The 18,606-nt window shown below is 39.6% G+C and overlaps 1 protein-coding gene across 2 annotated transcripts in view; it reads left to right on the top strand.

The window, feature by feature from the left end:
• Nucleotides 1-18,606, top strand: part of MYLK (myosin light chain kinase) — a 217,294-nt gene that overhangs the window by 177,145 nt on the left and 21,543 nt on the right. For both annotated transcript variants that reach the window (XM_014279463.3, XM_027804806.2), the window contains 4 exons: nt 8,545-8,847; nt 12,463-12,498; nt 12,597-12,690; nt 13,705-13,908. In XM_014279463.3, the coding sequence (XP_014134938.3) occupies nt 8,545-8,847; nt 12,463-12,498; nt 12,597-12,690; nt 13,705-13,908 (637 nt within the window). The remainder of the gene's footprint in view (nt 1-8,544; nt 8,848-12,462; nt 12,499-12,596; nt 12,691-13,704; nt 13,909-18,606) is intronic.

The raw sequence follows: 18,606 nt of genomic DNA, 5'->3' as shown, positions 1-18,606 counted from the left end.
CTAATGATTTACAGCAGACAGTGTGTCAGATTGAAGCGGACTTCTGCTGCCAAAGCTATATTAAATGAACCAGTGGTGACCTTAGGGTGAGACAGGACTGATTTAGGCACAGTAGATTTAGGTAGAGCCCTCACTCCACAGTGACAGGAAGAAATATTCATTCCTTTCATGCCATTCATTGGATGTATATGGGTAAATTTATCAAATCTATGTTCTAAACATGTTAGCTATGTGACAGGAATACCCCAGTCTGTAACCACTTTTGAAAAAGAAACTTGGTTTTCGTACTGGCTCAAGCTGGATACTATGGCAGACAGTCAAAAGAATAGCGGAGTATTCAACAAGGACAATTTGGCACTAGAGAAGTAATCTGTTCTGCAGCTATGCCACAAGCTTCCTTCATGATATGGAGCAAACTGCTTCATCTTTCCATGCCTAATATACAGGGGGAGGGGGGGGGTCTGATGATTAATATTTGGTGAGTACTTTGGATATTAGTGATATCTTTTACTTTTTTTAACATAGAAGTAAAAACACATGCACTACCTACCTGGGGGATGATTTTGATCTACCTTGTTTGTCTTTTATAAATTCTTCAGATTGTTATTGTTCATGGTGTGGTATTGTATGAAAAAAATATTATCATGGTGATTAGCGAGCTAGATGGTAGATGTATGCAGAAGAATAAGAGCAATATCATTATACCCTGAGAGGCCTAAAGATAATTGTGGAGTTTGTTGTTACTCTAAGCATTTGTGCACATCCTGTGTACTGCATCCTCACATGCTGTTGGAAAGTGATAAACCAAATACTTAAAGGCACATATATGACCATGTTGCACACAGGCATGCAAGCAGTGTAACACAAATTCACTAATACCTGTTCCTCTGCATGAGGTTACGATTCCATACTTTAGCTGGGGTGGAGAAGTTACTTTCTGTGAGGAAACTGTTAACTTCTATGCCTTTAGCAGGACCTGTATGACCAGAATCTTTCCAAGCAAAAATGAGAAAATAAAAGTTTAGCTTAAGAACTTATCGGCACTAACTCCAACAGTCATTGAATACAACGGTAGGATTATTAATTGCTTATATGAAGGGCTTGGTCCTGGTTCAACAAGTGACATACATCACGCTATATTAGCATTAGTTCTCTGCCCTGAACTGTTACAAGGAAATGTGGTAGTGTAACCAACAGTTCACAGTGGCACTATCAGCATTTTATGTGTCTGAGAAATCTGGCTCAGTCCTAGCTGCTCAGACCGAGTGGATCCAGCGGTGGTCAGAAACTGTGTGCTCTCTCTGGAAAAGTAAGTGCAGTCATCTGTGAAGCAGATAGTGAAGCAGTAAAAACACAGAGCCTTCCACAGAGAATACTGCAGCTCAGAAGTACTAACGCAAATGCTTCTGAAACTTCATCTTCTTTTGAGAAACAGATTGTATTTTGCAATATCCATGTGATTCCTTGTTTACACTTAGGGTCGAGAATGCAGTGAATTTCCTAAGAATATGTGGGTGGACTCGGTCTCTAACCTTCAGCCTTTTAAATTCCTCTGAATTGCTGGAGGATTTTTGTCACCAGTTTCATGGTTAAAGGGCAACTAGACTGGTGGTTAAGGAAGAGATGTTTTACATTGCTGCTGTTTTAGTTCAACAGCGTTGTAACCTCGGCTGTCAGCCTCCCTGCTAATGCTTGGTGCTGCAACTCTGCACCTGTATCAAAACTAAATTTTCACAGCAAGATAAAAATGTATAGAGGAAAAACAATTTACGTTGTCCTATGCATCAGTGCTGGTACACAGATGCAGATTTATTCCTTGAAGAGCCATCTAATTTCAATTTCTGTTTGGAGAAATTCCAGTAGAACTCCCCACTTAGTTATTTTTCCCGATAACTTACCTCACCTTTCTTCTGATGAAGAAAAGGAAAGATCATGACAGTATTTCTCACAACAAAATTACTTTATTTTACATGCTGTGAAATGCTAGAAATGTCCTAGTTACTAAGAAGCTATTCATCAGGACTCCTGCACATGAACATGGGGTTCCAAGGACCCCAGCTCAGCCTGGTGGAGTCCTGGAATCTACTGATAGTCTTACTGGGGTTAGTCCTAACATTTATTCCACCTTTATGGGAGCTCTAATTCAATCAGTTATCAAACCAGATGCCTAACGTGTAGCACATCAGTAATTCAAGTAGCTTGTTGGTTCAGGCATAAGAGCAGATGGTTTAGAAAAAGGGCTCCTGAGAATTCACTGTATATTTGTTAGTTCCGTTAGGCCTGTGGCAGAAGGAGATGTTCTTGTGCTGAGGCCATGTGCATGGGAGTGGTGAGTCTGGTTTTGTTCCCAGCTCCATTCTCCTGCGTGTCCTTGGGCAAGGTCATTTTTCTCTTTTATGCCTCAGTTGCCCTGGCTGGCAAGGCGGGAACAACAGCACAAAGTGGTGCTTTGGGCCTCCAGTATTTGTAAGCTACTTTATCTGCAGGTCTCAAAAGGGCAGTTTTTAAATAGCTTTATGTCAGAGTTATCAGGAGGGGCAATATGCTGAGGGATCACACTTCAAGGAGGCTAGCAGCAGTCTGCAGGGTGGATTACAGAGGAGGTGTGACTTTCAAACTCTGGTCCCCTGAGCTAACTAACCTTGTCAATGTTGTCTTTGGCTCTGCTGGGGAGGCTGTTTCATTAGCAGTAAATTGCTGTTCATATCATCTTCTTTTTGTTGTTTTGCAGGAAAACACAGGCATTGTTTTCTAATTTAATTTTATCCTAAACCTATGGTATACTAACAGCCAGAAGGGCGTTAATGGTTGTTACAGCGTGTTAAGGGCTAATAATATCTCTGCTTATAGCACTCCTATGCCTTGGAAAAAAAGCTGCAGGGCATAGCTTTCTGAGCAAAGCAGAAAGGTCTGCCATGACCCCAAGCCCCGTCAGCAATAATGCCAAGTTCAGTTATGACCTTTTATGGTTTCGTTTTTCTCCTGCTGATGAATTTCAAATGAAGTCTTTGCCAGTGCTGTCGGCATGGACAGTGTTCAACTCGCTTTTGCAGCATATTAAATACCTTCTCTGGCTAAACAGCTTGTGGAATGGAATTAAATCGTTTCTTTCTGTCTGTTCTTTATCTGGCAGACAGATATCACAATAGCTAATAATAGTATTATACAGTAACATGATAACTGGATTTAGAAAGAAAACCAAATCAATTTTGAGAACAGATAAAGAAAACTACTTAAGAGGCATTGCTTCAGTGTTGTCTCTGTTCATAAAAGAAAAATAACTCTTTTCATAGGCTGCAGTTATACTGTTCTCAGTTTCCAGAGGCTGTCCACTGGAATGGCACTGCTTCTTAAAAGCCCACTGGCGCCCCGCAAGCTCTTAATGTGTAGCAAACCCTATTGCCTTGCTTTGGCTCAGCCTGACCCTCACATCAAGTAGCAGAACAATTTCCATTTCCCTGCACTCAGAGTTAGATAAGGAGATTGCTGCCTTTTTTGGTCTCCTGGAATGGTGCTTGTGTTCTGTGGACTCTGTAAATTGAGCCACATAGAGAAGGCAGTGAGATCTGGATAGCACAGTTCCGTGTTATGTGGGTGTCCTGGATGAGCTGTTGGTTCTACACCTACGAAGAAAGAGAAAAAGTACCTTTCCTTATCAGGAGGAATTTCGGGTTACATGCTACTGAACAAAAGGCAAGGACCTCAAGTCAAATTTGTCTCATAAATAGCAATGGCTTAAAGGCTGAGCATGCTTGTTTTATGCTTCTCAGAGTGTACAAATACAAATTAATTAAAGGTTAATCCAGGCTGCATATAAAAACCTGTTTACCAAAGTATTTCTGAGAATTTGTCTGAGGAAGGAGTACAACTGAATTCAATTCAGGAGTAAATAAGAAGTGCATTTGTCAATCCTGGTATGGTCTTAAATGAGGCTTATACATTTCATGTGAGGCCACCTCTTGACCTTAACATCTGCCCTAAGGAACTCATGCCACAAAGAATAAACTGGAATCTGACCTCCTTGCTCTGGGGTATCGGTAATTTATGTCTCCCTTTGTTGGGAAGTAGTTTTCTTTTAATCTGTGGCTAGTTTCCTGCAGCACAATGGGAGGAAAGCAGTAGAGCTCTCCACATCCCCTCTTACACCCCTATGCATGGCATATAGCACATATGAGTAGTTGCTGCTGCTGTTTCCCCTGTGCCACTAATGTCAGTGACTTTGTGCAGTCTTTGTGCTGCTGTGCAGAACAGTCTTGGAGTGAGGCTTGAGGCCGAATTAGCTGCTTGCCCATCTCCTTTGCCTGCCACTAGGCTTTGGGAGCCAGCTTGGGGCAACCTGACTGATACTCCTAAAGCGATTATGTAGGGAGCTTTGTGCTTGAGCTCCCCTTAGTCCTTAACTGTCCGACCTCCAACTATCTTGTTAGCCTCAGCAGTCATACAATTAGGCAAATGAGGTGATCGTAAATACTAGTAAAAGAGTTGTAAGTACTATCTCCTACAAAGGCAATGGAGTTTGTAGGATTCTGACCACCAGGACTGTGTGGATATTGACTGTGACAATCTAGAATATCACAAAGCATAACTAAGTCTTGGTTTTGGTGTTATATGTATGCTGTACGTTAGCGAAGACTGGAATACCCCTAGTTTCCTTATGGTGGAATATATAGACATGTTTTCTTTTGTTGCATATAATAGTGAAGCTGAAGTTAGAGCTCGATATTTTAGATTAATTGCTTCCCCTATAGAAATATTCACAGGAAGCAGTGTATTTTTGGAAGCACTCCCTTAGTTGGTTTGTGGCTATGGTTTGGTCTAGAACAGGAAAAACAAAGTTGTGGTCCAATGAAGCCTGTATAAAGCCCTCGTAATATAAGCCTAAGTATAAAGTGTGTTTGTGTGTGTCAAAGACTGCACATGACATGCAAATGAAATATTGAAGATGGGTAGCTCAAGGACATTAATGGTATGCTAAACACTAAAACAGAAGGACAAAATAGAGATTTGTGCTTGACATCCACACCCCTCCTCAACCCACTGGATATTTTTATTGGAAGCAGTCAATTGTGCTGATAGAGATTTCATATTCCAGAAGGGAATGTAGCTTGGCAAAATATCCTAGCTTTCAATACAGACAGATGAATAAAGGGTAACCTTTAAAATCCCCATAGAATAAACTGCTGAGAAACAAAACAGACACATGGAGACACCATCTGCAAATTCTTTGAATGTGCAGAGCTGTAGAATACCATCCAGTCTGATATCAAGCAATTTTTAAGCACGTTAAAATGGTACATATGCATCTGTCATATTAAGAAAGAACAAAGATTACACTTTCATTTTTACGATCTCCCACAGCAACTACTCCAGTATTTATACATTGAGCAGATCTGCAAGCAGCGGCACACGGTAGACCTCAAACAAACACATGTATCTTTTTAGATCAAGAGAGTCCAGCCAGGGTTGCAGGTTTTCATCTTTGCCTACTGGGAAAAATTTATCAGTAAAGTAGAAATATTCCCAAGGCTGATTAGACTAAAGCCATGTAGCATTTTCTTTACTTCTGATGTTCCCCTGGCCATGGATGTTTTCTGTCCAGTGCTCGCATACCTAAGCCTTGCTTCTGTAAACTGTGCTGGCCAAATGGATTGCAGTTATCTAGGTGAGTCATGGAAACAGAGGTGACTAAGGTAACTGTGGCCTAGGCAACTGAGAAATCATGCCCAGAGCTTCATGTGGAAACAGAAGTGTGTTGAAAGTCAGCAGAGAGATACTGCATTTTCATGTCCTGCATGGGAAGCAGGGTACTGTGCTCTGCAAAGACTGAAGCATATGCATTGTTTCCTCCTTCAATGAAAAATTCAGTGCAGAGCATTACAGCAAGCTAATAATTTAAAAAAAAAATAAAGCAACCCAAAACACACACACACACACGTACCATCCAGATTAAGCTGTGTGCATAGCAGATGTCAGAGAATCTGCACTACTTTGACAAATCTGAACAGATGCCTCTGTAAGGTGATAGACTACCGGCTGAGCTTTTTCTTCAAAGTTTTTTCCTCTTGCTATCAGCAACTGCTCTGTTCTGTTTGGATTTAGGGTAAGCCAGCTGTTACTTACTCAAGTTCTTTTATCTGCATCTTGAGATGATGCAGTGATGATTATATAGGAGGAAAAAAACCCACAGAGCTGAATATTTATCTTCTGTACATATTTTGAAGAGGACAGAGGTAGCATCATTTCCTACAAGGTCTGCATGGATAATAAGCTGTAGTGAAACTGTTTGACTAAAATCATACAGTCCTTGTGTGCCATGCAACCAGCTCCCTGGTGGCTGCTGCAGTATTGTACAAGGGTTCTGATATTGTGAATGGTGTGAGTATTGGATTCTCGCTTCTTGCAGCCCCAAGGAGGCTGGGGCAAGACTAGTACAGGGAAGAGGGGCGCTGCTATTTGGCCACCAGGAAACCAAGATTCAGTTCTCACCTTTGCTGTAATCTTTCTTTCTAATCTTGGACAAAACATTTAACTCCTCGCTGATTCAGTTCGTGGTATCTATACTAGAAATTCATGCTTGGTAATAGCCCCTTTTATTCTGCCAGAAAATGAGGTGAGTAAAATGTGACAGCTGAGCAGTGCAATAAGCCATTCCAGAGGTTAAGGACATCTGGTCTCTAATTAATTTGTGTTTAACAAGAGATGCAGTGTGTAATGATGACTCCTAGCGGAATGGTGTTTTAAGTGTTGCCAAAACGAATAAAGATAACCTTTGTTCTGGCACTCTTTTTGTTCCGCCTGGGCATTCTCATGCTGAATGCAGTGGCAAACCCTTCATATCCATCCCCCTTCCTCCTGCCCAGCCTTCTCCCTCATACCATTTATGTATCTTCTAATAAGTTTAAGTAGTGGAGTGTGATGGATTTTCCATCATAACTAAACTAAAAGGAATAACTGATGTTTTTTCAGGGAAATCATTGAACAACGGAACGTGCATCTTCCAGATAGTGAACTGATATTTAAAAGTCTTTATCAGATTAGGCTACCCCATTTCCCCTCTCTATGAGCAAAACCACAGCAGTCAGAGGAGACATGCCTCTGCCCAAGAACTAAAAGCATCTCTGTGGCAAACTGTGGTTATTTGTGTCTGCTCAGCGATTTTCCTAGGAATGATAATTTGAGTATGGAGGGATAACTCATAAAGTCTACAGCTTTGATCAAAGTCCACAGCAGTTTTCCCCAGCATTTGGACATTTTTACTGCTGAGAAAGTGGCTGTATTTTTTGGCTGCTTTGCCAGCTCTGCTTTTCTTAAGGAGAAAGTGATAATGTCCTTTTAGCAATTTTAACCAGCAAAACGGGACAGATCAGTCCCTGTCCAGTGTAACCACTGTTCATAGCATTTCACACTTTCTATCTTTTTCTTTTAATCTTCTGTCATTTTATCCCATTCTTTGATTTCTCATTCAACCTTTGGCCACTAGTTCATCCAGATCAACATCATCATTATTTTGTAGGTTTTACTTCTGAGAGGATTATTCCCAAGGAAGATATTTGTTCCCTTTAGTCTTTTGAAGCGCTTAACTTCCATTATTATTTTCTTAATCAGTAATTTTTTTAAAAGTCAACATTCTTCTGTCTTAGGAAAACATTCATTTCAATGACTATGTAATCGTTAAACTTCATTTTGAAAAAGTCAGGTAACTGCAAGGTTTTTGTATTGTATCACATGTTTGCATAGTTAGCTGCTCATCTGCACACCAGGTTCTGGTGATACTGAATCTGTTCGTGCAAATAAGTACTATGGGGGCAAGCCTCTAACAGGAAAAACAGTTAAAGGTTTCTATAGTTTCTGTCTTTCACTTCCCCCACAATTTCCAAAATGCACAAGATTTTAAAAATCTCAATATTTGAATGATGTTGAATTCTTTTTCGCCAAAAAATGCACTAGGCTTTCAAAAACTGCACATAGGTGAAGTTGTTCACTAAATTGTTAGCTGAATTGTCATCCTTCAAGGTCTGTGTTTCTGTGCCAACAAACTGGGTTTTGTTTCTCTGCTACCCAGGTATAGTTGGATGAGTGGCACATTCTGAGGCTGTGAAAGGTTAGTAGTAGCTCTGAAGTAGCGAAGCAGATGGAGCTGGAGAAGAATCATCACAGCTATGGTGACTGTTACAGAGGTAAACCTCTAAGGAAGATCACCAAGATTATTGTTGGAGATTTGGTTTTATTACTTGCGAGCATAGTTGTGACTGGTTTTAGCCTCCATAGTTTCTGTAATGATAGCTGTGAAGGGCATTAGACTTCAGCATGGCTTAGCAAGACGCCCAGGGAACTGAACAAGCCATGTGGGATTGGCATCCATGTTAGCTAATTCATGTATGTCTGTCTGTGCTGCATTTGTTCCTTCTCCCTGCAGTACAAACCTCTGAAGCAGAGCAATGGCATGGAAAGAAGGCTGTTAGCTGAGGCCAGTAATACCCTAACGCAAGTCCTGCCTCATACCTGCGCGATTTCATCTAATGTGCTTTGCACATGTTTTTGCAGATAAACCAGACCCACCCGCTGGAACACCTTGTGCGTCAGACATACGGAGTTCTTCCCTCACTCTCTCATGGTATGGCTCCTCTTATGATGGCGGAAGTGCGGTGCAGTCCTACACTGTGGAGATCTGGAACTCAGTGGATAACAAATGGACAGACCTGACTACCTGCCGCAGCACCTCTTTCAATGTGCAGGACCTGCAGGCTGACCGGGAGTACAAATTCCGTGTGCGAGCTGCTAATGTGTATGGCATCAGCGAGCCTAGTCAAGAATCTGAACTGGTAAAAGTTGGAGAGAAACAAGAAGGTTAGTTTTTAAGAGAAAAAAAAAAAATTATATTCAATTAAACTCTATCTTAACAGTCCCCAGTGAGGTCAGGCAGCTGTACACACTCCTTTGCATGCACCTCTGTGCAATGAATGCTTATGCTGGCTGTAAGCGTGCTCAAGTCCCTTTGCAGACTTCATGTAGGCATCTAAGCATAGAAGTTTTGTATGCATCCAGTGCAGAAACTTGGCTTCAGGGATCCTAAAACCCTGCCTCATGAAAGCAACCACTAATTTGACTTCTGGCATGCTGTGTGAGTGCTAGCTGACAGACTTCCGTAGTTCAGCACGCAGGTAATGGGAGATGAAACCTTTCACACATTAAGTTACACATTCAGACCATGCTCAGCTGGAAAATGATGTTTGGTGGCTTACCTGAAACATAATGATTACAGTTTATACTGGACACACCATGGAAAAACAAGCCATAAACACTATCCCAAATTTGCTTTTGGAAAATGTAATGTGCTTGCTGCTAGCCAAGCACTGAATATGCAGCAAAAACTGAATTAGCCTTTCACACCTAGTTCCCATGCTTCAAATCCCAGCATGGTTGAGCACCTCAGTCCTGTTGCCCCTAGTACACTGATCTTGTGAATCCAACACTATCCTACTCAGCATGTTGGTTTTGCAGTGTTATGGGTGCTAAAAATATTTTTTTAGGGTTTTTAATTCCAGTTGCATGTACTTCTAAAATTTTTTTTTGTTTCTTTTGGCTCTTTCTTTTTTTCTTAAAATCTTCTGAAAGGACTAACAGGAAGAGCTGCAGCAATTTAGAACCTAATCAGAAACTGATCCCAAATTTTTAAACATACAAAAATCAGCATTAATTTTTCAAAAATGTATATTATATGCATATATTTGTGCACACCCACATCCATGTACTGTGCAAGGATCACTTTGATAGTCAGACTACACACCAGAAATAATGTATTTGCCATTCTTCCTTTTTTTGAGGAGTGGACTGTGTTGTATCTCTCCCTCCTTACTTATGTATGCAGGGCTTTGGAGTTTTAAATGTGTCGCATAATCCTTGTGATATTATCTCTTATTGCCACAGTGAGACAAAAGGATAGCAAAGTGGTGCAGCATCACACAACTCTGTAAGCCTCTCAACATTTCCAAACAAGCATAAATCATATTTCTCTTCAAGTGCTGAACTGGATGCATTCTGAGAAATTACTTTCTGAGAAATTACTTTCCTCCGTTTTAAAGATTTAAAACCTGAACTAAATCAAGATGCAGCTTCTCTTTAAAGCAGGGGAAATAACATTAAGAGTAGCAATAAAATTGAAGGAAGCTAGACAGTATTGGCTCTTCATAATAAACTCCCTGTGTCTGAATGCCCTCTTTTTTTCAGTTGCAGGATGAACACCACCTAGAGTTGGGGACGTGACTGTTCCCTATATTTGTTTTTCCTAAAGCAGGCACTACTTGTACTGGATCAAAGCAAACAAGCTATTTTTCTTTTAAAGACTGAGAGTTTTCTTACCTAGATTTAATACAAAAAGCCTAGAAAGTGTATGAATCATTGTGATACATATAAAAACCAACAACAAAAAAAGTTGTTTTGAGTGAAAAGAAAATGTATTCTTTTTGCAGGAGGGTGGGTTGACTTGGTGCTTTCAATGCCAGGGCTTCTTGTTTCAATTCTTGATACTGCAGCTAGCGTGGAGAAAGGGCAAGTCATATAAAGTGTTATTTTTCAGGTGTGTAGTGTAACCGGTGCTTTAATTAAAGGCAGTGGAAAATACATGTGTTCAGCACCTCTCAGATCAGGACTTTAAGGTGCCATCTATTGAAATACTTAACTGAATAACTAGGGATTTTCCGTCACTACCACAAAAACTGATTACTGATTTTCATGCTGCGGTGGCCAGTGCACATTAGCAATCTCAATATAATCTTAGTGAAGAAAGGCATGGCTAACTTTTCACTGTGCATTTAAAGAAAACAGCTACTAAAATAATGTTGTTAGTCACAACAGATTAAAGTAGGCATCGTGATGTTTAGGGCAAATTTGGTATCGTTAACTCTGAGAAAAGCTTTAGCACAGCTACTCAGCGTCTACCAAGCTCAGACACGTTGCACTTATCTAATTCAGGCTTCCACTGGTGGACCAAAATGTTTCACCAAAGTGTCGCTGCAGAACTGCGAGCTGACTTCTTTGTCTAATCAGTATTTGGCAAACTTTAACTACTGGCAGTGTGGTTGGGATCAGCTCCCTCATGCAGCCCTTAAAAGGGGAGGAAAATGTGATGTGCTCTACGCAAGTGTGGTTTCTAGCTGAGGAGGATTTGAGGACAGCTGCCCCTGAGTGGGGAAGGCTCCCTTCCCTCCCTGCCCTTCTGGTAAATCGCTGCACGCCAGCTAGTCTGTGCTGGGAAACAGAAGGTCTGCAAATCCAGAAAAAAACAAGAGAAGGGCTTTAGTAACAGATTATATCTACTTCATTGGCTTTGCTACCAGAATACAGATGCAGCATTATGGGTTGGATGTGAAAAAGTGATGCCCATGCATCAGACCAGGTATCTGCTCACCCTGCACCCTTTTTTTCTGCTGTTTTCTTCTCATCCACTGCATATAACTCTATACTCTAAGACACCTAACAGTGTCCAGAGCACCGCATTAATGTTCCATAACATAAATCTGTTGATACAGTGGAGATAAATCATTTGGATGGGCTTGCACTTTATGGTGGCAAAGTGCAGTTTCAGCAGCTAAAGGGAGAATTGTACCTGTCGCTGTGTAACTACCTTTGCGATTTCTCAAATTACTGGTCATAGCCACAGGTCTTGGGAGCAAGCCCAAGCAGTGTAAGTAATATATAACAACATTCCAGCTACAACCCCCTTCCCCTCATACCTGCAAGCAACATAAGGAGCAACATACAAACTTGTTCTACTGACAGTTCATGCACATGAAAATTAAAAATAAAAATCAAGACACTCAGGCCAGCTTTTACTCTGTCTTATGTCACTTGGCTTGCCAACATCTCTGCCTGCCTTTGAGTATGCCTGCAGAACTGAGGCTCCGTTTGGACCTCAATGATTTCAAAATTCAGCCATGCTCAGGAAAGCACATGCTGTCCAAATTTTATAGTCGTCTTTAATTTGAAAAATTTATCTTGATGCTTTGCAGGAAATCTTCTCATGTACAGACTCACTTTACTAATTTACAATCCAAAAAATGCATAGAAAAGTCAGAAAAGGGTATATCATTGAACAAGAATTATTGTTACTGTTTTTAATATTTTTAATATATTTTCTAATTCACTAAGGCATTCCTAAAGCTTTTTATTACATGACTGTGAACATCCTAGTGTTTCTAGTAGGCAGGTATAATAGCCAAGTACTGCAAAACACATGAATTTGGTTTACTGAGAAATGGTGACCAGATGGTGATAGTCAATAGCCTTGCAGACACGGTGATGAGATTTTAATTACGAAGTTAATGCACAAACTCCCTGTCTGCTTTTTGCTGCTTAGCCATAAGGACTACCAGTTGCTCATGTTACTGTGAACAATTTGACTATCTTATGTAAGTACCATATCCTATATAACAAGTTATTCATGTCTTTTTATCTTCATCATAGAACTTAAAGAGGATGAAGTGGAGCTATCTGATGATGGTAAGGAGTTCTTATTTTAATCAGGACAAATGTAAATCTGTGTTTTTCATTCATGTTTCATGGAGGTTTTACTCATGGTCCTTAATACTTATTTGTAGAAGGGAAAGAAACAGACGTCAACTATCGGACGGTTACTATCAACACTGAACAAAAAGTTTCAGATGTCTATAATATTGAAGAAAGACTGGGATCGTAAGTACTGTATCGTGCTTTTGAAGACACAGAGTTTTCAAGGCTACCAGTCAATTAGAAAGATCATGTGCATTCATTCTTTGATGGTGTCTTGTACTTTCAACATTCCAGCTGGGCTCCTCGGTTGCAGTAAAAATACATTTAAACATGTGTTGGCCTCCTTTATTCCTATTAACTGATAATTTTAAATAGGCACTACATGCATTTCTGGCAAGGAAAATAGAGCCCACAAGTGAATACAGCTAGAGGATTTATTTGTTGTTCAGTGTTCTAAAAGCCAGCTGAAAAAAAGGTACACATTGTGTACTTGCATTTCCATTATATCCATTAGTGGTAAGAAGATTATCCTGCCCACGGGCTAGAATCTCTGTTGACAGCAGACATAATCCCAAGAACATTAGTGGTATTGCTCAGTGAAGGTCAGTGATTAGCCTGGCTGTGTTTTCCAGTGCTCAAACTCGTGGTTATATGAATTGCATGCCATGATAATCTTTCAGTGATTTGTGCTGCTGGTGGTGCTGAAGGCCAGGGGATCCTGTGTGCTGCCATTAACAAATCTTGAGAAGTGCATCACAGAGGAAGAGCTGTACATATATACAGCAATGTGAAATAATAGTACTGAAGCTTCTAGCATTCAGATTCTGAATTCACCCATATCCTATGCTCTATACCTGAGATGTGTCCTTTCTGCGGCTCCTTCAGAGGTGCACAACATACAGAAAATTCTGTGCAGAAAGACTTGAGTCACATGAATTACAGCCTGGTAGGAATCCATTTTTTGAACCCTCTTATATAAAACTTGCTAATTGGAATAGTGGGGTATCTCTAAATGGGGTATTTGTTCAAGGTTCTTGCAGATTACTCTGCACAAAAGCAGTACAGGACAGTACTTGATATGACGACATTCTTATTTCAGAATGGAGTGGTTGTGCTGGAATATTTAGTAAAATGTTGCTATTCATGGTGGCCCGTACATTGCAAAAATGTTTTATGAAAATAGTTATATATTTTCAGGGGGAAATTTGGACAAGTCTTCAGGCTTGTTGAAAAGAAGACTGGAAAGGTTTGGGCAGGAAAATTTTTCAAAGCATATTCTGCTAAGGAAAAAGAAAACATAAGGGATGAAATCAGCATCATGAACTGTCTACATCATCCAAAACTTGTCCAATGTGTAGATGCCTTTGAAGAAAAAGCCAACATCGTTATGGTCTTGGAAATGTGAGTATAAAGCAGGTCACACTAACAAAACCAATAATGTTGAAAATAGTTGTGCACACAAAAGTAGCAACTAACCCAGACATGCGACTGTCAAAAGCTTCAGGATTTGCAGGGCCTGGATTGTTTTCATATCTTGCATTTTTTTCCAGTTATTTATCCAACTTGTTTAAACGGTGTAAGTGAATCTGTACTGTATCTTGAAAATCAGTGAAGATATGTTACAGTCTTTATTGTCTGTTTGTTTTTTAATCAAGTACATGTGGTGTTTTTCTGCAGATCACTCTTATTGCCAGCTTGGAAGGGTAGAGTAAAAAAGTTAGCTGAATTTGGACTTGCGTTTAGAACCAAAACCAAGTTTAAGGAGGTAAAAAACCCAAACATTTTCTTTAGGCAATCCTAAACATGTATTTAAGAAGCTTGCATCAAATTTCACTTAAACACTGATCTTGCAGAGAATTGAATGTTGGTGCACAACAGATAGTAGAAGAAAAAGACAGCAAGCATCTATGCTCATTTTAACAAAATAGTTGAACTTCCATGAAAAATTAACCCAGGCAAATTTATAGTACCCAAGAGGTATTCGGTACCCTTTGCTTTTAATCAAGTGCTATATCCAGTTTTTATATTTTTAAGAGACTTTAAAGGATTAGTCTGGTGTGTTTTTCCTGCAAAAACATGAATACTCTGATTGCAAACATTTATTTATAATACGGGAGTGCTGTCTAAAAAATCTCCACAGGTGAACAGAGTGAATGTTTTAAATCTAGATCAGTAGATGCAGGAAGATTGGTAACACTGACTTTTTTCCCCAAAAAAACCTAATTAAACATGAATTGATCTGCCCTAATGTCAATACACAGATTCTCCATGATGGTCCAGGTGTTGCAGTTGTGGAAGGGAATTTCTCATTTACTGTAAAGTCATTGCACTCTTCATCCAAAGCTATACAATTAAATAAAGCTGAATTTGAAGACAGCCTGTGTTGCTGTCTTGTTCTTGCTGAGTAAGGTGGCAACACTTATTTTTACCTGCCAGAAATTGTTTGCCTTGAGCTACTTATGCTACACCACTGTGGGGAGCAGCAGAAAAGCACCACAAAAGCTGTGCTGTAAAGCATCACACAGGGCTGTGACTTGATTACCTTTGTATTTAAAGATAGTAGATATTTACTTCCAGAAAAAAAAGAAGGTTCAGAACGTGATCATGCACCAGAATTCATTATAAGAAAAGAATCTGCACAGTATGGGGTGGAAAATAAGGGTCAGACTTAAAAAACAATAATGCCCGACATGAGCAACGTTTACATCATCCATAGCACACCTGCTTAGTGTGAATCCCATGCTTGTGGTAGTAGCAGCTGGAAAGAAAATGAAATCCTGATCTGTGCTGGTGTTTTTCCCAAAAAGTTACATCAGTCACTGCTCTGCTGCCACATCTACTTCACGTGCTGTCTGCTGCGAGAAGCAGTTTTCTTGCTGGCTGGAAGTGCTGAATAAGATACAAATTGTTAGAAGCAAAAGAGACTATATGACTATTTTGCTTGCTCGGCACTTGCCTGGATTATGTGCAAACTATTACTGCACTAGCAGATTTCAGAGACTGGATCTCCATTATACATCCATGGAACCTGAGTGCAAGAAGGTGTTTTTATTTTTAGATTCAGCGGCTGAGCAAGCTGATGATGGTAAGGGAAAGGAGCCCTGCTCAGCTTGGAATTGGGAGCTGGCAGACCTAATGGAAAATAAGGAAATCTATGAAGAGTTTTAAATAGCATATGGCTTTACACTCCATGAGTTCCCCCCTGCCAACAAAGGGGGTTTACTTTTCAAAAATATAGAGAAGTGTAATCAAATTTAAAGCTGTTTTGTAACTAATCTAAATAGGATGTGATTTTAGTTTGGGGTGACCACCTTTTCTGGCTTTTGAACCCCCATCCACTGAAAATTCCACAGTGTCCAGAGCCACGGGAGGGCAGGTTCTTAAAGCAGTATGCAGGCAGTAGCAGTAGCAGTCTGTCCCTCGTCTGGAGCAGGCCTGGGTAGTGAGATGCTTGTGTGACACCTTCGCGTCAGATGACTCGGTAGCCTCTGTACTGCCATGTGTTACCCAGCTGACAAAGTCCCAGCATGGCCAATGCACTTGTATTGTAAGAAAGCCACTGATGGATCATTTCTATTTATGTTTAGCTATTAAGCTAATATTTCTTTGCATATCAAAGAAGTTGTGGGAAATACCTTTGAAAATTCTTAGTATCCAAGCTGTTCTCTTAATTCTCATCAGACTCTAAATGCATGAATTTCAAATAAATCAAGCTCACTTGCCACCAGTCTCCTTTTAAGCCAGATTTCAGCAGTGACTGGAATTGAGAAACTCCCCCTCCACTCAAACTGGAGCTATGTCTTCCTGATACCCATCCTAAATCTTTCATTTTAATTGTATTCCCTTATCTTTCTTATAACTTTTTGAACTTCACCCTCTCTCTTTACAATATTTGCCATGCCACGAGTTTATAAGGTTTAATTTCATACTTATAATAAATTCAGAATTTTGTATCATTCAATTAAAATCAAATATTATAATGATTCAACTCGCTTGACATGCTCTTCCCTGGAAACCCTCCCCTCTAGCATTTGCTGGAAGTCAGGGGCAAATCTCAGGCGTTTCCTTTTCAAATATAGTGATGTACTGGTTCCACAAGCATCTCAGCAGAAAAAGAGTATCTGAGGAATAGTAGCATGCTGTGAATGGCATTCCGGCGGGGAGCTAAGTGTCTTGAAGTTCTTACATACCTCAGATAGTCATCTTATTTGGACATAGATTAGAAGAAAATTATTATATTGCAAGTAAGATTATTAAAGTACAATTTCAGCAGTAAATTCCATTCATTTGGTGTGATTTAGGTTGGCACGAAGTTTTTCTTTTTTTTGAAGGCAGATTTATGAAAATGCAGTTGAGTATTTGCCTGGGCAACTCCAAGGCAGATTCTTATCTCTGTTCCTTCATGACCAAAACCTTATAATAAAATATTTTTTAAATGTGTATTCTGTGACCCTATAGACAGGAATATTGTTGTCTGTGACCTCATCTACAGAAGACTGAAAAGAGGAGAATCCAGAAAAGATTATGACATTTAGATTCTGAACTAGTGAATGCAGAAAACCAACTTCTGTGTATATGTAAAACCTAATCTGCATTGGTTCAATTCAGCTTCCTAACCTGGCAAAAATTAAACTCGATTTGGCTCAGGAGATAAATGCAAAAATATGCATTCTATAAATGCAATTGCAGTTTAATCTAATGATGTTACCAGAGTGTCTAGATGTCCCAGGGGAAAAACATCATTGATTTCCAAATAATACGTGAAAAAGTTGTGCTTGAGATAATAGTATGATTTCTGAAAATTTTTCACTTTAGGGATCTGAAAAGTACAGCACTTTTATAGTAAGAATAAATTATCATTATCTGTGTTAAGTAGTCAAGAAAAATCTGGTGCTTTTTAGTATTAGGATGGTTATAATTTGGAATTGCAGAATGCTCCAGGTAAACAATAAACACCCCCAGACTGGTTAATGTTTTACTGAAGTAAGAAAATACTAGATCTCTGATTTACAGCCATTTTTTCAACAGCTATAGCCATATTATTTGCTTTATCTTACAAATGTGCTATTACCCAACGTAACTTCTCAGTTTGTCAAGCATATGCTATTCTTATAATCTTCATGTCAATAGCAAACTGCAATAGTGCTTCTAATTATATATTTTCTGAAATCTTACAGCCAAAGCAACAAACATGTCCATAACTCCAGATGTTTCAATTTCGGTTTGGTACGTGAGGGATATAATCATGTATCTGACAACCTGCAAAAAACGCAAGGCCAGGTTTCAGTTGTGTGTTTTGTTTCTGTATCTGAAATGTGCAATTACATTTGGCAATAAGCATGAATGCTGCAAAATATTAAGCCATATAAAGACCATGGAGCATTTAATTTAGAATAGATTTCTAAAAGCAAAGCTGTTCTTCACCATTGGCTCCTTTCCGTATGGATCATTTACCCACCACATACAAAAAAAAAGTATTTCCCATCTTTGGATGTAAGCAGATAAACCAATTGAGTGATTACTCAGTATTTAAAACAAAACAAACAAACCACAACTTAAGCTTTGCTTTATTAAGTTTAGGTTAAAAATGTCCCATTTTAGTTCCACAAACAGTTCACTCCAGGAGATTCTACCCTAGAAAGAGCAGCTATTTCACATCTTAAATAAGCACAAAAATGGAATTGACCTACTAGGAGCATGATGGTGATCAGCTAAAAATACCAGCACTGAAAGAGTTGTGGGTTATATCCTTGTCCTGTCATAGCTAGGGAGGAAATTCCCTCTGAGCTCACCCAGGTCAGTAATTTACCCTTTGAGCTTTGCGTTCCACTTAACCATACCATTTGAATCCTTCCTTTTTCAGCCTTTGTCACTCTCAGTCAGTCTCTCTTCCCAAATTTTTTCTCACCTACTAGAAGTTTTGTCCTTTTTTCCTGGGACCCATCCCCTGTGATTTAGTTTTCTTTATTTCTAAATTACATTGTCTGCACTTGTGTCGTGATGGACCATAGGAGGGAAGGAAGCAGTGATAAACATGAGCTCAGAGTCTGGAGCAGTGTTATAAACATGTCAGCAGGGTGACAATCACATGGCACACAC

This window comes from Falco cherrug, chromosome 8 (assembly GCF_023634085.1).
Source record: "Falco cherrug isolate bFalChe1 chromosome 8, bFalChe1.pri, whole genome shotgun sequence".
Lineage (NCBI taxonomy): Eukaryota > Metazoa > Chordata > Aves > Falconiformes > Falconidae > Falco > Falco cherrug.
The sequence above is the reverse complement of the archived record's forward strand: the minus strand, read 5'-3'. Positions and strand labels throughout refer to the sequence as shown.